Source organism: Heterodontus francisci, chromosome 37 (genome assembly GCF_036365525.1).
Source record: "Heterodontus francisci isolate sHetFra1 chromosome 37, sHetFra1.hap1, whole genome shotgun sequence".
Lineage (NCBI taxonomy): Eukaryota > Metazoa > Chordata > Chondrichthyes > Heterodontiformes > Heterodontidae > Heterodontus > Heterodontus francisci.
The window spans coordinates 37,793,614-37,815,061 of record NC_090407.1 but is presented as its reverse complement, the minus strand read 5'-3'; the positions used below and the strand labels follow the sequence as shown (position 1 = coordinate 37,815,061).

The window sequence follows — 21,448 nt, the reverse complement described above, 5'->3', positions numbered from 1 at the left end:
CCTACCTTGAAGAAGTTCTGCTCTTCTCTCCGACGGGATTTTCGTTTGTCTCTTTTACCTTGTTCAATTGCTTACCCACTGTTTTTTTCAGGTTGTTTTTCTTCAGGTTTGCACTTGCTGATGTTCAATATTCAGTATATTCACACCTAATCTGTACTAATGCTTTGTCTTTCAACACACCATTAACATATTGTTTGCCTTTGCTCCGTGACCTTTTGGTCAGCGATGTGGCCTGGTCCAATCTGCACCTTCTCCTTTGTTATCTCTTGCCCAACCCCCACCTCACTTGTTTATAATCTGTGACTTTTCTAATATTTGTCAGTTCCGAAGAAGGGTCACTGACCCGAAACGTTAACTCTGCTTCTCTTTCCACAGATGCTGCCAGACCTGCTGAGTGAATCCAGCATTTCTTGTTTTTGTTTCAGATTTCCAGCATCCGCAGTATTTTGCTTTCATTTTGAGGTATGCCTGGTGCTGCTCCTGGCATGCCCTCCATTGAACCAGGGTTGGTCTCCTGGCTTGATGGTAATGGTAGAGTGGGGGATATGCTGGCCCATGAGGTTACAGATTGTGGTGGAGTACAATTCTGCTGCTGCTGATGGCCCACAGCGCCTCATGGATACCCAGTTTTGCATTGCTAGATCTGTTCGAAATCTATCCCATTTAGCACGGTGGTAATGCCACACAACACACTGGAGGGTATCCTCAATGTGAAGGCGGGACTTGGTCTCCACAAGGACTGTGCGGTGGTCACTCCTACCAATACTGTCATGGACAGATGCATCTGCGGCAGGCAGACTGGTGAGGACGTGGTCACGTATGTTTTCCCCTCGTCGGTTCCCTCACCACCTGCCGCATACCCAGTTTAGCAGATATGTCCTTTAGGACTCGGCCAGCTCGGCCAGTAGTGGTGCTACCGAGCCACTCTTGGTGAAGGACATTCAAGTCCCCCACCCCAGAGTACATTCTGTGCCCTCGCCACCCTCAGTGCTTCCTCCAAGTGCTGTTCAACATGGAGGAGGACTGACTCATCAGCTGAGGGAGGGCATTAGGTAGTAATCAGCTGGAGGTTTCCTTGTCCATATTTGATCTGATGCCATGAGACTTCATGGGGTCCGGAGTCGATGTTGAGGACTCCCAGGGCAACTCCCTCCCTACTATATACCACTATGCCATCACCTCTGGCAGGTCTGTGTCCTGCCGGTGGGACAGGACATACCTGGGGATGGTGATGGCACTGTCTGGGACACTGTCTGTCAGGTCTGATTCCGTGAGTATGACTATGTCAGGCTGTTGCTTGACTAGTCTGTGGGACAGCTCTCCCAACTTTGGCACAAGCCCCCAGATGTTAGTAATGAGGGCTTTGCAGGGTCGACAGGGCTGGGTTTGCCGTTGTCGTTTCCGGTGCCTAGGTCGATGCTGGGTGGTCTGTCCAGTTTCATTCCTTTTTATTGACTTTGTAGCGGTTAGATACAACTGAGTGGCTTGCTAGGCCATTTCAGAGGGCATGTAAGAGTCAACCACATTGCTGTGGGCCTGGAGTCACATGTAGGCCAGGTAAGGACAGATTTCCTTCCCTAAAAGGACATTAGTGAACCAGATGGGTTTTTACAACAATCGACAATGGTTTCATGGCCATTAGACTAACTTTTTAATTCCAGATTTATTAATTGAATTCAAAGTCCACCTTCTGCTGTGGTGGGATTTGAACTCATGTCCCCAGAGCAATACCCTGGGTCTCTGGGTTACTCGTCCAGTGACAATACCACGACGCCACCGCCTCCCCATACCTAGAAGCATACAGGGTAAGTTAAAGCAGAAAAGGAAAGCTTATGACGATCACAAAAAACTTAATACTTTAGAAAGCCTAGAGGAGTACAGGAAGTGCAGGGGTGAAGTAGAAAAGCAAAGAGGACATGAAAAATTATTGGCAAGTAAAATCAAGGAAAACCCAAAGATGTTTTAACAGTACATTAAGAGCAAGAGGATAACTAAGGAAAGGGTAGGGCCTATCAGAGATGTACAAGGGAACTTATGCATGGATGCAGAAGAGGTGAGCAGGGTTCTTAATTAGTTTTTTGTCTCTGTCTTCACAAAGGAGAGGCTTAATGTTGACATTGTACTTGAAGAGGAGTGTGATATATTAGATACGATAAGCATAATGAGAGAGGGAGTACCAGAGGGTCTGACATCCTTGAAAGTGGATAAATTGCCAGGGCCGGATGGATTGCATTGCAGTTTGTTAAAGGAAGCCAGGGAGGAAATAGCGGATGTGCTGAGAATCATCTTCAAATCCCCACCAGATACAAGAGAGGTACCAGACGATTGGAGGTCTGCGAATGTTGTACCATTGTTTAAACAGGGTACAAGGAATAGGTCAAATAATTATAGACCGGTCAGTCTGACCTCGGTGGTGGGTAAATTGTTAGAATCTATTCTGAGGGACAGGATGAACTGCCACTTAGAAAGGCATGGATTATTTAGGGATAGTCACCATGGATTTGTTCAGGGAAGGTCATGTCTTACTAACTTAATTGAGTTTTTTGCGGCAGTATGAAGAAGGATTGATGAAGGTAGTGTAGTGGATGTGGTCTACATGGATTTTAGTAAGGCATTTGACAAGGTCCCACATGACAGACTGGTCAATAAAATGAAAGCCCATGGGATACAGGGAAATGTGGCAGGTTGGATCCAGAATTGGCTTAGGGCCAGGAAACAAAGGGCAGTAATCGATGGATGTTTTTGTGAATGGAAAGCTGTTTCCAATGGCATTCCACAGGGCTGAATATTGGGTCCCTTGCTGTTTGTGGTATATATTAATGATTTGGACTGAAATGTGGGAGACATGATTGGGAAATTTGCTGATGACACAAAATTGTCCGCATAGTAGATAGCGAAGAGGATAGTCATAGACTCCAGAAAGATATCAATGGTTTGGTTGAGTGGGCAGAAAAGTGGCAAATGGAATTCAATCCAGAAAAGCGTGAGGTAATGCATTTCGGGACGGCAAATAAAGCAAGGGAATACACAATAAACAGGAGGATATTGAGAAGAAGTGTGAGACCTTGGAGTGCACGTTCACAGGTCCCCGAAGGTGGCAGGACAGGTAAAGTGGTGAAGGAGGCATACGGAATGCTTTCCTTTATTGGCTGAGGTATAGAATTCAAAAACAGGGAACGCTGGTTAGGCCACAGTTGGAGTATTGCGTACAGTTCTGGTCACCACATTACAGAAAGGACATAATTGCTCTGGAGAGAGAGTATAGAGGAGATTTACAAGAAGGTTGCCAGGGCTTGAAAGTTGCAGCTATGAGGGAAGATTAGGTAGGCTAAGGTTGTTTTCCTTAGAACAGAGGAGGCTGAGGGGTGACTTAATTGAGGTCCACAACATTATGAGGGGCCTAGATAGACAGGAAGAACCTGTTTCCCTTAGCGGGGAGGTCAATTACTAGGGGGCACAGACTTAAGGTGATTGGTAGAAGGATTAGAGAGATGAGGAAAAACCTTTTCACCCAGAGGGTGGAGGGTGTCTGGAATTCACTGTCAGGAATGGTGGTGGAGGCAGAAACTCTCAATTCTTTTAAAAGGTACCTGGACATGCACCTGAAGTGCTGTAACCAGCAAGGCTATGAACCAGGTGCTGGAAGGTAGGATTAGATTGGCGGCTAGTTTTTTCGACCAGCACGGACACGACGAGCTGAATGGCCTCCTACTGTGCCATAATTTTTCGATGGTTCTATGGTTCTCTGAAGGAGCTACCATCGGTTAGATTGGAATTTAAAAAAACAGCCAGGGCTCCAGCTCCTGATTGAGATCAAGTGATTCCTGTTGGAAAAGTTGCGTGCAGGTGTTAAAGGAAGGACAGGTTTGAGCTCGACTGTTATGTCCGCCACAACAGAATGGCCTGTCAACATTTACTGCTTAGGAACAGACATTTAGAGTAAACACATGAGCATGTAGTTGAGCGCATCCAGAGTCCATAGAATGATATCCCATAAAGACAGCAAGTCAGGAGAAGAGGGGTCATTTGTACAAGCCTGTCAAATCAGATACACTAACCAAGCACTTTTCTTCGTCAGCTGCAGAGAGAAACTGCTGCAAAAGTGCAACTCCACAAGAGTCCAATTAGAAAGAGGTACACAAAAGTTTGTACAATCTGACATGCTCAGAATTTTCTCATTTGTTTTGTATGCCAACTTGTTCCCCTCCTCCCATTGCATTGATGCCATTTAATTAGAACCTGACTGAAAATGCTCCAAACTAAATTCAAGATGAGATTTTAAAACAAATTGGGCTTGACGAAGCAGTTATTTTATTTTTTGTCGTAGTGTAACACAAATTCCATTATGTATATTCCATGTTTATACAGATTAATAAAAAGTGAACTGGGTTGATAAATCAAAGATCATTTCCTCTGTATGCTTTTTCTTTTAAAATAAAGCATGCGACTGAATTCTAGGAGTGGATCAACCAGCAATGGTCTTTTCCAGTCCTCTACAATCCTATGTTTCTCTAAGAGTACATCAAAACAAACAGGTTTAAAACATTGAGGATTCCCCCACTGCCCCCAAAGGCAATTAGTAACTTCAACAGACAGACTAGGAATTCCCTAGTTTGATCACCACTTTATGGGTGAGTGGCTCGAACAGCAAGTAGGGGCATAACTGTTGTCCACAGCACCCCTCAATTAGGCGCAGAAAGATTAGGCCAGGTTCCCATGTCTGATGAACAGTAGAACTGCAGCCATACAGGCTAGCCCTAGTCACCCACATCAATCTATGTATCCAATGCTGCCCTCATGACATCCACACATACAGCAGAGGTCAGTGGATGACGAACCAGGTGAATTATTACAACCTTACCATCACGGTACGACCAACTATCTGAGTATCTACTGAGGACCACACTCATGCCTTCCTTCTCTATATAGCTAAACGACACACTCAGCCCTCAATGAAAGTCCCAGTTGCTACCTTTATGCGCAGTTTTGTTACTGTAAAAAATGTTTTTCTTCCTTTGCCAGTTTCCTCCTCTGTAGGCACTATTTCTGGGTTACAGTTTCATGTGTGTCGTCTAGATCAGGTATTTTACAACTTCCCATTAGGAAAAATTAGAAATGTAGTAGAACAACAGAATGATAAATCTGAACTCCAATAAGATTGTTTCATACAAACTTTTCAGGTCCTGCATTTTACACAGACTGGCACTGATTCAACTGAAGAGCCAATGCTCTCTCCACTTCATGCTCCACATCATAAAACTTGCGAAGGATGTCTGGATCTGCTCCAGTCATTGCTAGCACACGTTCAATTGTGGCACAAGCCTGCATAGCATCTTTCAGTCTGGGTACTGGTAGACTATCTTCTTCCTCCTCCTCTTCACCCCCATCTTGTTTCTTTGATCCCTTCACAACACTGCAGATCTCAGCGTCTGCTGTCTCGCTAATACAGGCAACATCAGAATCATGGTCAACATAAAGATAAAACTCTTCATCAGTCATTGTCTCTGGAGGGGCCACTTTCTCTACTGCCATTTGCACAAATTCCTTTGACTGTTGGGAAAATATAGTCTTATGAAAGCAATATTCTATGGTACCCTGCTTGACCTCTTCCCAGGCTCGTGACATCATGTGGACTGCATCTAAGAGACTGACCGTTTTTCCTATTACAGTTGCTGTTGGTTGCACATTTTCATCAATGACAGTTAGGAGTTTTTGTAGCATCCTCCGGCGATACAGTGCCTTAAAATTTCGAATGATTCCCTGATTTAGTGGCTGAATCAGAGTCATGGCATTTGAGGGTAGGAAAAATAATTTCACATTTTGCAGGATGACATTGCGAGGATGGGCACTGCACTTGTCTAGCAGTAGAGCAACATTTCTTCTCTGCCTTTTCATTTCTTGGTCAAAGTCCTTTAGCCATTTTGCAAAGATTGTGGCCGTCATCCAAGCATTCTGTTCAGAGATGTAAGTTACAGGGATAGATAAAAATGGGATGCCTTGAAAACATTGTGGATTTTGAATTTTTCCCACCAACAACAACTTGGTTTTCTCAGTTCCAGTCATATTGCAACATAAGAGGGCAGTAAGCTGATCCTTGGTTTTTTTACTGCAAATTAAAGATTCATGCTTGAAAAACAAACTACCAATAGGAACAGCCCTGTAGTATATGCTAGTTTCATCACAGTTAAAGATATCTTCAGGCCTAAAATTTTGAAGGACAGAAAGAAGTGTTGTATGAATCCAGCTACTATCTATAGGTCGACTTTCACTGACAATTTCATTATGGGTTCTCTGAACACAAATGTTATTACGATTTTTCCAGCGACTAAGCCATCCACTGGTTGGGGTGAACTCCACATTCAAAGCATCAGCCAGGGTCCTTGCCTTAGACATTAGTATTTCACCAGTAATTATGACATTCTGTGCCCTGGCCATTTCAAACCAATGCAGCAGAGCAGCATCAACATCAGCATCCTTGCCTACTCTCCTCCTTTTCCTGTCTGGGTTGCTGTTTCTCTGCCACTCTTCCAGGATTGCAGCCTTTTTCCTTATGAGGCGGGATATGGCAGGTTGAGACACCCCCACTCTTCTGGCAACTTCCAGCTGTGACATCTTTGTTCTCTCAAGCATTTCCAGGACCCTTACCTTCTCTGCGAGGGTAAGCTCTCTCTGTTTTTTCTTCTCCATTACAGTATAGTGCACTGCAGATGCTCCCTATTGTAGTGGGAGAGCTGCCTGTCTGTGTTTAATAGCAGCCAGCTTCACATACTGCCTCTCTGCCCGTCAGCAGATTACATCCGGGTGAAAAGCTTTCAGTACGTCGGAGAAGAATGGAAGATGAACAGTCTCAGTTAGTCAGCAGGGCAGCTTGATATTGTTCTGGAGCTAAGATTGAATTAGTCCAGCATAGGAAAGTACAAAAACAGCTGTGAATCAGTGCTGATTGAGCTTCGGAATTCAAACAATGAGATGCAAAGGCAGCATGAATAGGTGCTGATTAAGGCAGCTAACTAAGCTGTTTCATTGTCTGGGCTCAGGATTTTACTCACCTAAAAGGAAATGGCTATTCTCTTATTATGCAGAAGAGACCCAAAGAAAATGGTTGCAGAACGTGAAAATCTCTTCACTGAATAGAAACCTTTAAATGTTGAACTGATGCGGCTGCATACAACCAAACCATTCAATGCATTATTCCTATTATTATGAGTATCACATCACAATGCTTTGAAAAGTAATGTAACCATTTTTCATTTTTAGACAGCTTCCTTTTAGCAAAAGCTAACACTTTTCCTGAAAACAAATGTTGCAGCTGTCATGCACAAGACACACTTTCTAATTTGGCATGTACAGTCACTTGATCCCAACTAAAGCAAACTGCAGATTTAATTCTAACGAATGACAATCCAGAAAGTGGGTTTGAAACTTTTAGTCTCTTCATTCTGTGGAAGCATTCATCTATTGAGCTAACTGGAACACTCAAGAACTTTAATGGAAAATGTCAACACTTTCAGGTACACATGACCTGAAAAAACCCTGCCAATCAGAACAGATGCAATTTAGAGCATAGTCAACATTCTAAGATTAAAAGTATATCCCTAATATTTCTGATTCCACAGACTCAATTAGATCTTTCATTCTAACTGGCTAAACAGCAAACTAAAGTTTCCCAAACCAAAAGTATTCACTATGCATGGAAAAATATCCAGGTTTAAATTTAAATGTTTAAATTTTAAACGTGACTTTGAAAAATCAATTTTGACACTTGGAACATACAGCACCCAGAAAAAGCAACTCCTCCCTCAAAAGGTTAAACTACAGTACATTTGCATATCTGCATATTGACTGGACAAATCAGATTGGCAGAAGTAACATTGAAGAGGAATTTGTAGAGTGCATCAGGGATTGTTACATAGAGCAATACGCCGCAGAACCAACCCATGAACAGGCTATTTTAGATGTGATAATGTGTAATGATGTAGGATTAATAGATAGCGTAGTTAAGGATCCTCTGGGGGGTAGCAATCACAACATGGTAGAATTTCAAATTCAGTTTGAGGGCGAGCAACTTGGGTCTCAAACCAGCGTCCTCAACTTAAACAAGGGCAATTACAGAGGTATGAAGAAAGAGTTGTCTAAAGCGGGCTGGGAAAATAGACTAAGGGGAAGGTAAGTGAATCAGCAGTGGCAGACATTTAAGCAGATATTTCATAACGCTCAGCAAAAATTTATCCTGGTCAAAATGAAGGACTCGATGAGAAGGATGAACCACCCGTGGTTAACAAAGGCGGTCAAGGAGAGTATGCAATCAAAAACTAAGGCATACATAGTGGCCAAAACTAGTGGTAGGCCAAAGGATTGGAAATTTCTTTTAGGAACCAGCAGCGGATGACTAAAAAGCTAATTAAAAGAGGAAGAAAATTGATCATGGAAGTAAATTGGCAAGAAATATAAAAACAAACAGCAAGAGTTTCTACAGCTAATAAAATGGAGAGTAGCTAAAGTGAGTGTGGACCCTTGGAGGTTGCGACTGGAGAATTGATAATGGGGAACAGGGAAATGGCAGAAAATTTAAAGCAATATTTTGCATCGGTCTTCATGGTGGAGGACACTATAAACATCCCAGAGATATCAGATAAGCAAGGAGCTAATGGGTGGGAAGGTCTTATAGCAGCCTCTATCACAAGGGACAAATTTTTCGACAAACTAATGGGACTAAAGGCAGACAAGTTGCCAGAACCTGATGGCCTACATCCGTGAGTTTTAAAGGAAGTGGCTATAGAGATAGTGGAGGCATTGGTCGAAATATTCCAGAACACAGTGGATTCCAGGAGGGTCCCAGCAGATTGGAAAACCGCTAATGTGACACCCCTGTCCAAGAAGGGAGGGTGATCAAAAAGCAGGAATCTATAGGCCAGTCAGCCTAACATCGGTCGTTGAGAAAATGCTAGAGTCCACTATTATGGAAGAAATAGCAGGACATTTAGAAAAGCTAAACGCAATCAAACAGAGTCAACATGGTGTTGTGAAAGGGAAATCACGTTTGACAAATTTGCTAGAGTTCTTTGAGGATATAACAAGCAGAGTTGATAAAGGGGAACCAGTAGATGTAGTGTATTTGGATTTCCAGAAGGCATTCGATAAGGTGCCGGATAAAAGATTATTGCACCAGATAGGAGCTCATGGTAGTGGGGGTAATGTATTAACATTGATTGAGGATTGGCTAATTAATGGGTCTTTTTCAGGTTGGAAAGACGTAACTAGTGGAGTGCGACAAGTATCAGTCCTGGGGCCTCAATTATTTACTATCTATATTAATGACTTGGAGGAGAGGGCAGAGTATAATATATCCAAATTTGCAGATGATACAAAAATAGGTAGGAGGGCATGTTGTGATGAGGACATAAGGAATCTGCAAGGGGATATAGATAGGTTGAGTGAGTGGGCAAAAACTTGGCAGATGGAGTTTAATCTAGGAAAGTGTGAGGTCATGCACTTTTGTAGGAAGAATCAAAAGGCAGACTATTATTTAAATGGAGAGAAACTCCAAAAAAGTGCAACACAAAAAGTTAGCACGCAGGTGCAGCAAGTAATTAAGAAGGCAAATGGAATTTTGGCCTTTATTGCTAGGGGGTTGGAGGTTAAAAATAGGGAAGTCTTGTTACAACTGTACAGGGTGTCGGTGAGGCCGCACCTGGAGTACTCTACAGTTTTGGTCCCTGTATTTAAGAACAAAGTGATTCCTGACAACGCAGCTGGCTGCTGATGTCATCAGACTGTGCCAAGCTGCGCACATGTGCAGACGGGCTCCTGCTCTCTGCGCAGCATTCCACCTTGCCAGGACTGGTTGGCGCATGTGCAGATGACGTCACCGTGTAACGCGTATGTCATGCTGTGTCCAGACAAACCGCACATGCGCAGGAAAACGCTCTCCTCCCCCGCCCGGCCACTGACTGCGGACCACTCACTCTCGCCCCAACCCCCCACCCCGCTCTCTGTGGCGACTTGCTTCCCACTCCTCCCTCCTCCATCTGCTCTCTCCGGCCGCTTCCCCCCACCGCGCCCCCCCCCCCCCCACAACATTTCCATTGTGTGCTGCCATAGGTTTACATTGCCTTTCTGTGGTTATTTGAGCTGCACCATCTTTAGTCCTGGCAGCTGCCTGAACGTCACAGACTGTGAGGTTTTAGTGGAACAAGCTGCATTTGCACATGTGCCAGTAAAGCGCCATCCAGCAGTTGCGTTGTCAGCAAACGCAGCCTAAGGCATTGATATTATTAAATAATTCATCTCAGTGGTGTACTGTGAATGTCTTAAGCATTTGTTCCAGATATAGGAATTTTTTTTTTCATTCCTGGGATGCGAGTGTCACTGGCAAGGCCAGCATTTATTGCCCATTCCCAATTGCCCTTGAGCATGTGACAGTGAGCCACCTACAACTGAGTAGCTTGCTCGGCCTTTTCAGAAGGCAGTTAACCATAATGGTGTGGGTCTGGAGTCAGATGTAGGCCAGACCAGGTAAAAGGCAGAAAAAGGCATTGAAGTGGATGATCAGCCATAATCGTATTGAATGGTGGAGCAGGCTCAATGGGCTGAATGCCCTACTCCTGCTCCTATGTTCCCATGTTCCTATATCTTCCCCAAAGGACATTAGTGAACCAGACGGATTTTTAATGACAATCCAGTAGTTTCATGATCACTATTGATGAGAATAACATTTTTTCCAGATCAACTAATTGAATTTAAATTTCTCCAGCTGCCATAGAGGGATTTGAACTCATGTCTCTGGAGCACTGTCTGGGCCTCCAGATCACTAGTCCAATAACATTACCACTTTGCTCCTGCTCCCCCCCACCCCGCCTCCGCTGAACTGATTATTGCGGTAATCAACTGCTCTTTCAGGACTGCAAAAGTACTCATTACTCAAATAAGTATCATTTCCTCCATGAACAAAGTAATAGCGCCAGTTTTTAAGAAAACAGTAGCGCACAACTAACGTAACAGCATAACAGTATACTGTTCCATCAACACCTCATATCTTCCCTATCCATATGCAGCTACATGGAGTATTGGGATTTTGCTGAGAAGCAACAAAGTGTTTTAAATCTTTCCTAACTTTCTTCAAAGACAACAAAGTCAAAATGCAGCTTCTTTCTAACTATACACAAGATCCAGGATCAAGATAGTTTGATTTGAAGTGAAAATGGTTACCACAGGCAGAAATCAGCCTCCACCAAGCAGTCATTCAGCAAGTTGAGGGGGATGTAAAACTTATGGTAGGCTCGCCTCTGTCAAAGTTCTTCACAAGGATCTGGATTAAATGATTGGTGACAGTTCAGTCTGACAAGTAACACGGGGTTTGGATTGTCACAAAAAAAATGCGTATCTGGGCGACACATCATGAAGGGAGCTCTCTATTGTATTGCTGGCAAGTCAATAAAAAGGGGGGTTTAAAAATCTTCTATTTGATAAAGAGCTCCTGATGCAGCAAATTACACACAGGGAATTAGGCCCAAGCAATCATACTCTTTCGCTAAGCTTTCATCTGATGCCAAATTTAAAAGGGGGAAGAAAGAATTGCATTTGTACTGTGCTTTTCAAGACCACCAGATGTCTCAAAGTGCTTTACAGCCAATGAAGTACTTTTGAAATGCTGTCACTGTAGGAATGCACAAAACACGGCAGCCAATTTTACGAACAGTAAACCCCCACAAGCAGCAATGCAATAATGGTCAGATAATCTGTTTTTGTGATGTTGATTGAGGGATAAATATTGGTCAGGATACCAGGGATAACCCCCCTGCTCTTCTTCGAAATAGTGCCAGGGGTTCTTTTACATCCATCAGAGCAGACAAATGGGGTCTCAGTTTAATGACTGATTCGAAAAACAGCACTTCCAACATTGCAGCACACCCTCAGTACTGCACTGGGGTGTCAGCCGGCCTTGATTTTTGTGCTCAGGTCCCAGACCGGAAACCAGGAACCTTGTGACTCAGAGGCAAGAGTGCTCTAAATTGAGCCACAGCAGGCACAAAACAGTTACTCAAGACAAAATTTTATTTTAAATCTGGAACAGGGTAATGTTAAAGCATTTTGTACTGTTGCCCTGCTTCATAAGGTAGCACTAAAGGATGTGCCTCTCGTGGAATCAGGACTCAACGCAGTTATTGCTGCCTGCTTCCCAAAGCAAAGCTCATCAAAAGCAACAGTATTCAAAGTTCAAAACGGAAACAAAAGTGAACGTAAAAAGCTGTTTCAGGCAGCAATGTGAGTCATGTCTGCCATTTTAATTACACCCAGAAACCTGAGCACCCAGCCCAGCTGCAAAGGCCAGTAAAGCAGTTTTCACATTACTGGCCCCTTGTGGGAGAAGCTAAAACTAGGGGGCATGGTTTAAAAATAAGGGGTCTCCCATTTAAAGACAGATGAGGAGAAATGCTTTCTCTGAGCGTCGTGAGTCTGTGGAATTCTCTTCCCGGGAGAGCGGTGGAGGCAGGGTCATTGAATGTTTTTAAGGCAGGGGTAGACAGATTCTTGTCAAACAAGGGAGGCAAAGGCTATCAGGGGTAGGCAGGAAAGTGGAGTTGAGTCCACAAACAGATCAGCCATGATCTTATAGAATGGCAGGACAGGCTCGAGGAGCCTACTCCTGCTCCTAATTGGTACGTATGTTCGTATGTATGTTCCTTATCCTTTAGAATTTTTTTTAGCCTTGTTGTTAAGCTGCCAGCACACCTTTATAACATGTAGCAATAAGATCCAAAGGATGCATTAGAAATGAATTTTGGGATGGACTGAAGTCAAATGCAAATTTCATGTTTTCTCTGTTCGATCATACTTTCCCTGTTTTTTTGGTTCCCTTTACTTTGACTTTTCCTGTTGCTACTTTAACTTTCAGACATTTGTTAAAATTTGGAAATGTAATAATAGGATAGGAGACAATAGCAAGCGGAAAGAAAACTGGAAAAGAGTAAATTGTGCTTTGGAGCTACAACATAAAATTGCGATTTAGGAAGTGAGGATTCAGTTGTACAATATCCATTTTTTTCAACTGTACAACTATTTATATTTACAGTTGAGTTACCGATATTGTAAGGATAAATATATTTTTAGATATATTTAAAGTGTGTTTACAGCATTTCTATTTGGATGCAAGGCATGAGATACGGAATTAAATTGCAATGAACTGTATCTTCTATCTGGAAAGTGATACATGAAAACAATAATTGTTTGCTGCACCAATCAGTAGCCAATTCCTGTCCAATAACGTTAATGATCTTCTATGAGACACATGTTTTCAAAACTCCCAGTAGCTGCTCATCTGGAAATGCGCGATACATGCAGGAATCTTGCATGGTGTAACAGAAGCCAGGCAGCTCTTTACGCATCTTTTTCAGTACAAGTGCCAGGGAGGAATTTCACTCATTTGAATTTTTCAACAGTGCAGCTTCTCTACAAGTGCAAATGGGCTTGGAAATTAGAAAAAGACTTGCATTTATATGGCACCTTATCACGTCTCTCAAACATTTTAAAGTGCTTTACATGCAATGAATTACTTTGAAGTGCACATAGTTATATGGACAAAATAGCATCCATTTTTGCACAGCAAGATCCATCAACAGCAATGTGATAAATGATCAGTTAATACATTTTTGGTGGCATTGCTTTTTTGCAAAACTATTGGGAAGGCCAGAAAACTTAGTGGTTCTCTTTGTATTACGCCATAGGATCTTTAGTATTCACCTCAACAGGCAGATGAAACCATACAAACATACGAATTAGGAGCAGGAGTAGGCCATTTGGCCCCTTCGAGTCTGCTCCGCCATTTAATAAGATCATGGCTGATCGGATTGCGACCTCGACTCCACTTTCCTGCCAACCCTGATACCCTTTGACTCCCTTGTTAGTTAAGAATTTATCTACCTCTGCCTTAAAAATATTTAACCACCCTGCCTCCACCATTCTCTGAGGAAGAGAGTTCCAAAGACTCTCAACCCTCTGACAGAAAAAAATTCTCATCTCCGTCTTAAATGGGCAATCCCTTATTTTTAAACTGTGTCTCCTAGTTCTAGTCTTTCCGACAAGGGGAAACATCCTTTTAGCATCCACCCAGTCAACTCCCCTCAGGATCTTATATGTTTCAATAAGATCACCCCTCATTCTTCTAAACTCCAATGGATGTAGACCCATAAGATAAACAGTACCATCACCACCACCACCCCCCCCAGGTATCAGTCGAGTGAACCTTCTCCGAATTGCCTGTAACGCATTTATATACCTTCTTAAATAAGGAGACCAAAACTGTATCCAGATGAGGACTCACCGATCCCTACACGATTGTAGCACAACATGTCTAACAACATTCATTATAAGCCCACCGACTCCCACAGTTACCTCGATTATGCTTCTTCACACCCTGCCTCCTGTAAGGACTCCATTCCATTCTCCCAGTTTCTCCGACTCCGAAGCAACTGCTCTGATGATGCTACCATGACAGTGCTTCTGATAGGTCTTCCTTTTTCCTCAACCGAGGATTCCCCCCCACTGTGGTTGACAGGGCCTTCAACCGTGTCCAGCCCATTTCCCGCACCTCTACCCTCACCCCTTCCCCTCCCTCCCAGAACCGCGACAGAGTTCCCCTTGTCCTCACTTTCCACCTACCAGCCTCCAGATCCAAAGGATCATCCTCCGCCACATCCAGCGTGATGCTACTACCAAACACATCTTCCCCTCCCTTCCCATCAGCATTCCGAAGGGATCGCTCCCTCTGCAACACCCGCGTCCACTCCTCCATTACCCCCACCACCTCGTCCCCTTCCCAGGGAACCTTCCCCTGCAATCGCAGGAGGTGTAATACTTACCCACTTACCTCCTCTCTCCTCACTATCCAAGGCCCCAAACACTCCTTTCAGGTGAAGCAACGATTTACTTGTACTTCTTTCAATTTAGTATACTGTATTCACTGCTCACGATGTGTTCTCCTCTACATTGGGAAGACCAAAGGCAGATTGGGTGACTGCTTTGCGGAACACCTCCGCTCAGTCCAAAAGCATGACCCCGAGCTTCCGGTTGCTGGCCATTTCAACACCACGCCACCCCCGCCCCCCTACTCTCATGCTCATATCTTTGTCGTGGGATTGCTGCCGTGTTCCAGCCAACATCAACGTGGGGATTTCAGTGATTGTAATGCCATTAAATGTCGAAGGGAGATGGTTAGATTCTTTCTTTTTGGAAATGGTCATTGCCTGGCACTTGTGTGGCACAAATGTTAAAACATAAAAACATAGAAAATAGGAGCAGGAGCAGGCCATTTGGCCCTTCAAGCTTGCTCCACCATTCATTATGATCATAGCTGATCATCCAACTGAATAGCTTGTTCCCGCTTTCTAACTCCTTCTTGAAAACATACAATGTTTTGGCCTCAACTGCTTTCTGTGATAGCGAATTCCACAGGCTCACCACTCTCCGGGTGAAGAAATTTCTCCTCAACTCAATCCTGAAAGGTTTACCCCGTATCCTTAGACTATGGCCCTGGTTCTGGACTCCCCCACCATCAGGAACATCCTTCTTGCATCTACCCGGTCAAGTCCTTTTAGAATTTTATAGGTTTCTATGAGATCACAGAATAATACAGCGCAGAAGAGGCCCTTCAGCCCATCGAGTCTGCACCGATGCATTAAAGACACCTGACCTGTCTACCTAATCCCATTTGCCAGCACTTGGCCCATAGCCTTGAATGTTATGACGTGCCAAGTGCTCATCCAGGTACTTTTTAAAGGATGTGAGGCAACCCGCCTCTACCACCCTCCCAGGCAGTGCATTCCAGACCATCACCACCCTCTGGGTAAAAAAGTTCTTCCTCAAATCCCCCTTAAACCTCCTGCCCCTCACCTTAAACTTGTGTCCCCTAGTAACTGACCCTTCAACTAAGGGGAACAGCTGCTCCCTATCCACCCTGTCCATGCCCCTCATAATCTTGTACACCTCGATCAGGTCACCCCTCAGTCTTCTCTGCTCCAGCGAAAACAACCCAAGCCTATCCAAGCTCTCTTCATAGCTTAAATGTTCCATCCCAGGCACCATCCTGGTGAATTGCCGCTGCACCCCCTCCAGTGCAATCACATCCTTCCTATAATGTGGCGACCAGAATTGCACACAGTACTCCAGCTGTGGCCTTACCAAAGTTCTATACAACTCCAACATGATCTCCCTGCTTTTGCAATCTATGCCTCGATTGACAAAGGCAAGTGTCCCATATGCCTTTTTCACCACCCTATTAACCTGCCCTTCTGCCTTCAGGGATCTATGGACAAACATGCCAAGGTCCCTTTGTTTCTCGGAACTTCCCAGTGTCAGGCCATTCATTGAATACCTCAGTGTCACATTACTCCTTCCAAAGTGTATCACCTCACACTTTTCAGTGTTAAATTCCATCTGCCACTTTTCTGCCCATTTGACCATCCTGTCTATATCTTCCTGTAACCCAAGACACTCAACCTCACTGTTAACCACTCAGCCAATCTTTGTATCATCTGCGAACTTACTGATCTTACCCCCCACATCGTCATCTGTGTTGTTTATATAAATGACAAACAATAGGAGACCCAGCACAGATCCCTGTGGTACGCCACTGGACACTGGCTTCCAGTCACTGAAACAGCCGTCTTTCATCACTCTCTTGTCTCCTACAGCTAAGCCAATTTTGAATCCACCTTACCAAGTTACCCTGTATCCCACGTGCATTTGCTTTCTTGATAAGTCTCCCATGTGGGACCTTGTCAAAGGCTTTGCTGAAATCCATGTAAACTACATCAAGTGCACTATCCTCATCTACACACCTGGTCACATGCTCAAAAATTCAATCAAATTTGTTAGGCATGACCTTCCTCTGGCAAAGCTATGCTGACTATTCCGAATCAAATTTTGCTTCTCCAAGTGGAGATAGATTCTCTCCTTCAGAATTTTCTCTAATAGTTTCCCTACCACTGTCATGAGACTCAGTGGTCTATAGTTCCCTGGCTTATCTCTACAATCTTTCTTAAATAGTGGGACCACATTAGCTGTTCTCCAGTCCTCTGGCACCTCCGCCGTGGCCAGAGAGGAGTTAAAAATTTGGGTCAGAGCCCCTGCTATCTCCACCCTCGCCTCCCACAGCATCCTGGGACACAAATCGTCCGGACCTGGAGATTTGTCCACTTTTAAGCCTGCCAAAACCTCCAATACCTTGTCACACCCTATGACAATTTGCTCAAGAACCTCTCAGTCACTCTCTCTGAGTTCCATATCTACATCCTCATTCTCTTGGGTGAAGTATTCATTCAACACCCTACCAATGTCCTCTGGCTCCACCCACAGATTTCCCCCTTGGTCCCTAATGGGTTCTACTCTTTCCCTGGTTATCCTCTTCCCATTGATATACTTATAGAATATCTCGGGATACTTTTACCAGCCAGAGCTTTCTCATGTCCCCTCATTGCTCTAATTGCTTTCTTAAGCTCCATCCTACACTTTCTGTACTCCGCTAATGCTTCCATTGATTTGCTCTCCTTGTATTTGCTAAAAGCCTCTCTTTTCCTTCTCATCGTACTCTGAATGTTTCTGGTCATCCATGGCTCTCTGGGCTTCTTGCTCCTACCTATTACCCTAGAGGGAACATGTTGGGCCTGTACCCTCCCCATTTCCTTTTTGAATGCCCCCCACTGCTCTTCTGTAGATTTCCCGACAAGCAACTCTTTCCAGTCTACCCTGGCCAGATCTGCCTTATTTTACTAAAATTCGCTCTCCCCAATCCAAAACCTTTTTTTTGCAACTTGACTATTTCTTTCTCCATAACAAGCTTAAATTGTACCATGTTGTGGTCACTATCACCAAAATGCTCCCCCACCAACATATCAACCACCTGTCCGGCTTCATTCCCCAGAATTAGGTCCAGCACTGCACCCTCCCTTGTTGGATCCTCTACATATTGAGCTAAAAAGTTCTCCTGTATACATTTTAAGAACTCCACTCCATCTAAGCCCTTAACACGATGACTATCCCAATTAATGCGGGGAAAGTTGCAATTACCTAATATAATTACCCTATTATTCTTTTTACACATCTCTGCAAATTGCGCACATATTTGCTCCTCAATTTCCCGCTGACTATCTGGGGGTCTGTAATAAACACCTAGCAATATGGCTGTCCATTTTTTATTCCTAAACTCTACCCATGAAGCTTCATTTGATGCCCCCTCCAAGATATCATTGCTCCTTACTGCAGTAACTGATTCCTTAACTAACATTGCAATGCCCCCTCCTCTTTTACCCCCTCCTCTCTCTCGCCTGAAGATTCTCTATCCCAGGATATTGAGCTGCCAATCCTGCCCCTCTCTCAACCATGTCTCCGTGATGGCTACTATGTCACAATTCCACGTGCCAATCCTTGCCCTTAACTCATCCGTTTTACCTGTAATACTCCTGGCATTAAAGTAGAGGCCATCCATCCTGGTCTTACTCCCTTGAAACTTACTTCCACTGTATTCCCTCTGACTTGTTTGCTTTCCTGTGTTTAGTTGTGTCCCTATTCTGCTAGGAGTCTGCGACCCCTCCCTCTGCCAAATTAGTTTAAACTCCTCCCAACAGCACTAGCAAACCCGCCAGCAAGGATGTTAGTCCCCCTCTGGTTCAGATGTAGACCATCCCGCTTGTACAGGCCCACCTTCCCCAGAAACGGTCCCAGTGGAATCTAAAACCCTTCCTCCTGCACCAACTCTTAAGCCACGCATTCATCTGTGCTATTCTCCTATTTCTATACTCGCTAGCGCGTGGCACTGGGAATAATCCAGAGATTACAACCAGAGAGGTCCTCCCTCATTCTTCTGAACTCCAGCGAATATAATCCTATCCGACTCAATCTCTCCTCATATGTCAGTCCCACCATCCAAGGAATCAGTCTGGTAAACCTTCGCTGCACTCTCTCTATAGCAAGAACATCCTTCCTTAGATAAGGAAACCAAAACTGCACACAATATTCCAGGTGTGACCTCACCAAGGCCCTGTATAATTGGAGCAAGACATCCCTGCTCCTGTACTCGAATCTTCTCGCTATGAAGGCCAACATACCATTTTCCTTTTTTATCGCCTGTTGGACCTGCATGCTTACCTTCAGTGACTGGTGTACGAGAACACCCAGGTCTCGCCGCATATTCCCCTCTCTCAGTTTATAGCCGTTCAGATAATAATCTGCCTTCCTATTTTTGCTACCAAAGTGGATATCCTCACATTTATCCAGATTATACTGCAACTGCCATGCATTGGCCCACTTATTCAACTTTTCCAAATCATCCTGAAGCCTCTCTGCATCCTCCTCACAACACACCCTCCCACCCAGTTTTGTGTCATCTGCAAATTTGGAGTTATTACATTTAGTTCCCTCATCTAAATCATTAATATATATCGTGAATAGCTGGGGTCCTAGCACCAATCCCTGCAGTACCCCACTAGTCACTGCCTGCCATTCGGAAAAAGACCCATTTATCCCTACTTTTTGTTTCCTGTCTGCCAACCATTTTTCTATCCATCACAATACACTACCCCCAATCCCATGCGCTTTAATTTTACACGCTAATCTCTTATGTGGGACTTTGTTGAAAGCCTTCTGAAAGTCCAAATAAACCACATCCACTCACTCCCCCTCATCAACTCTACTGGTTACATCCTCGAAGAATTCTAGTAGATTTGTCAAGCATGATTTCCCTTTCGTAAATCCATGCTGACTCTGTCCGATTCTACCACTGTTCTCCAAGTGCTCTGCTATAAAATCTTTGATAATGGGCTCTAGAATTTTCCCCACCACAGACGTCAGGCTGACTGGTCTATAATTCCCTGCTTTCTCTCGAACTCCCTTTTTAAATAGTGGGGTTACATTAGCTACCCTCCAATCTGTAGGAACTCTTCCAGAGTCTATAGAAAGTCTTCCAGAGTCTATAGAATCTTGGAAGATGACCACTATTTCTAGGGCCACTTCCTTAAGTACTCTGGGATGCATACCATCAGGCCCTGGGGATCAATTTCCCCAACACCATTTCTCTACTAATACTGATTTCATACAGTTCCTCTCTCTCACTAAGCCCTGTGTTCCCCAACATTTCTGGTATGATATTTGTGTCCTCCTTTGTGAAGACAGAACCAAAGTATGCATTTAGTTGGTCAGCCATTTCTTTGTTCCCCATAATAAATTCCCCTGTTTTTGACTGTAAGGGACCTACATTTGTCTTCACCAATCTTTTTCTCCTCACATACCTATAGAAACTTTTACAGTCAGTTTTTATGTTCCCTGCAAGCTTGCTTTCGTACTCTATTTTCCCCTTCTTAATCAATCCCTTGGTCCTCCTTTGCTGAATTCTAAACTGCTCCCAATCCTCAGGTCTGTTGATTTTCCTGGCAAATTGATATGCCTTTTCCTTGGATCTCATGCTATCTCTAATTTCCCTTGTAAGCCATGGTTTGGCTACCTTTCCCGTTTTACTTTTGCGCCAGACAGGGATAAACAATTGTTGCAATTCATTCATGCGCTCCTAAATGTTTGCCATTGCTGATCCACCGCCATCCCTTGAAGTAACGTTTCCCAATCTGTCATGGCCAACTCGCGCCTCATACTTCCGCAGTTTCCTTTCCTGAGATTCAGGACCCTTGTCTCAGAATCAACTACATCACTCTCCATCTTGATGAAGAATTCTATCATATTGTGGTCACGCGTCCCCAAGGGGTCTCGCACCACTAGATTGTCAATTATTCCTCTCTCATTACACAAAACCCAGTCGAGGATGGCCTATTCTCTAGTTGGTTACTTGCCATTTATCAGCCCATGCCTGAATGTTGTCCAGGTCTTGCTGCATATGGACAGGGACTACTTCAGTATCTGAGGAGTTGCGAACGCACAGTGTTTAGAACCAATCATCAGCAAATATCCCCACTTCTGACCTTATGATGGAGGTATAGTACACTATCCTGAGGAACTCTTGCAGTGATGTCCTGGGACTGAGATGATTGACCTCCAACAACTAGAAGCAACTTCCTCTGTACTAGATATGACTCCAATCAATGGAAAGTTTTCCCCCTGATTGTCATTGACCTCAATATTGCTAGGGCTCCCTGATGCCACAATTGGTCAAATGCTGTCTCAATGTCAAGGGCTGTCACTCTCAACTCCCCTTGAGTTCAGCTTTTTTGCTCATGTTTGGACCAAGACTGCAATGAGGTCAGCTGCCAGGTAGAACCCAAACAGAGCATCAGTGAGCAGGTTACTGTTGTGTTAAGAGCCACTTGATAGCACTGTCGATGACACCTTCAATCACTTTGCTGGTGATCGAGAGGAGGCTGATGGGGCAGTAATTGGGGGATTGGATTTGTCCTGCTTTTTGCATATAGGACATACCTGGGCAATTTTCCACATTGTCAGGTGGATGCCA

The 21,448-nt window shown here is 44.1% G+C and overlaps 2 protein-coding genes across 6 annotated transcripts in view; both read right to left on the bottom strand.

Annotated features, from left to right (window-relative positions):
• Window positions 1–21,448, bottom strand: part of cep104 (centrosomal protein 104) — a 376,777-nt gene that overhangs the window by 180,128 nt on the left and 175,201 nt on the right. The gene's annotated exons all lie outside the window — the stretch shown is intronic.
• Window positions 5,191–6,687, bottom strand: LOC137351880 (tigger transposable element-derived protein 3-like). The gene is made up of 2 exons (XM_068016754.1): window positions 6,137–6,687; window positions 5,191–6,106 (listed from the first exon to the last, which is right to left on the bottom strand). The coding sequence occupies exons 1-2, from the start codon at window positions 6,685–6,687 to the stop codon at window positions 5,191–5,193; spliced, it is 1,467 nt and encodes a 488-aa protein (XP_067872855.1).

Bases quoted from the DNA above. Each gene is read 5' to 3' on its own strand.
- LOC137351880 (XM_068016754.1), bottom strand. From the start codon at position 6,687: ATGGAGAAGAAAAAACAGAGAGAGCTTACCCTCGCAGAGAAGGTAAGG. The intron at 6,107-6,136 runs GTTTTTCAAGCA...TTTAATTTGCAG, and splicing joins GCTGTTCCTATTGGTAGTTT to TAAAAAAACCAAGGATCAGC.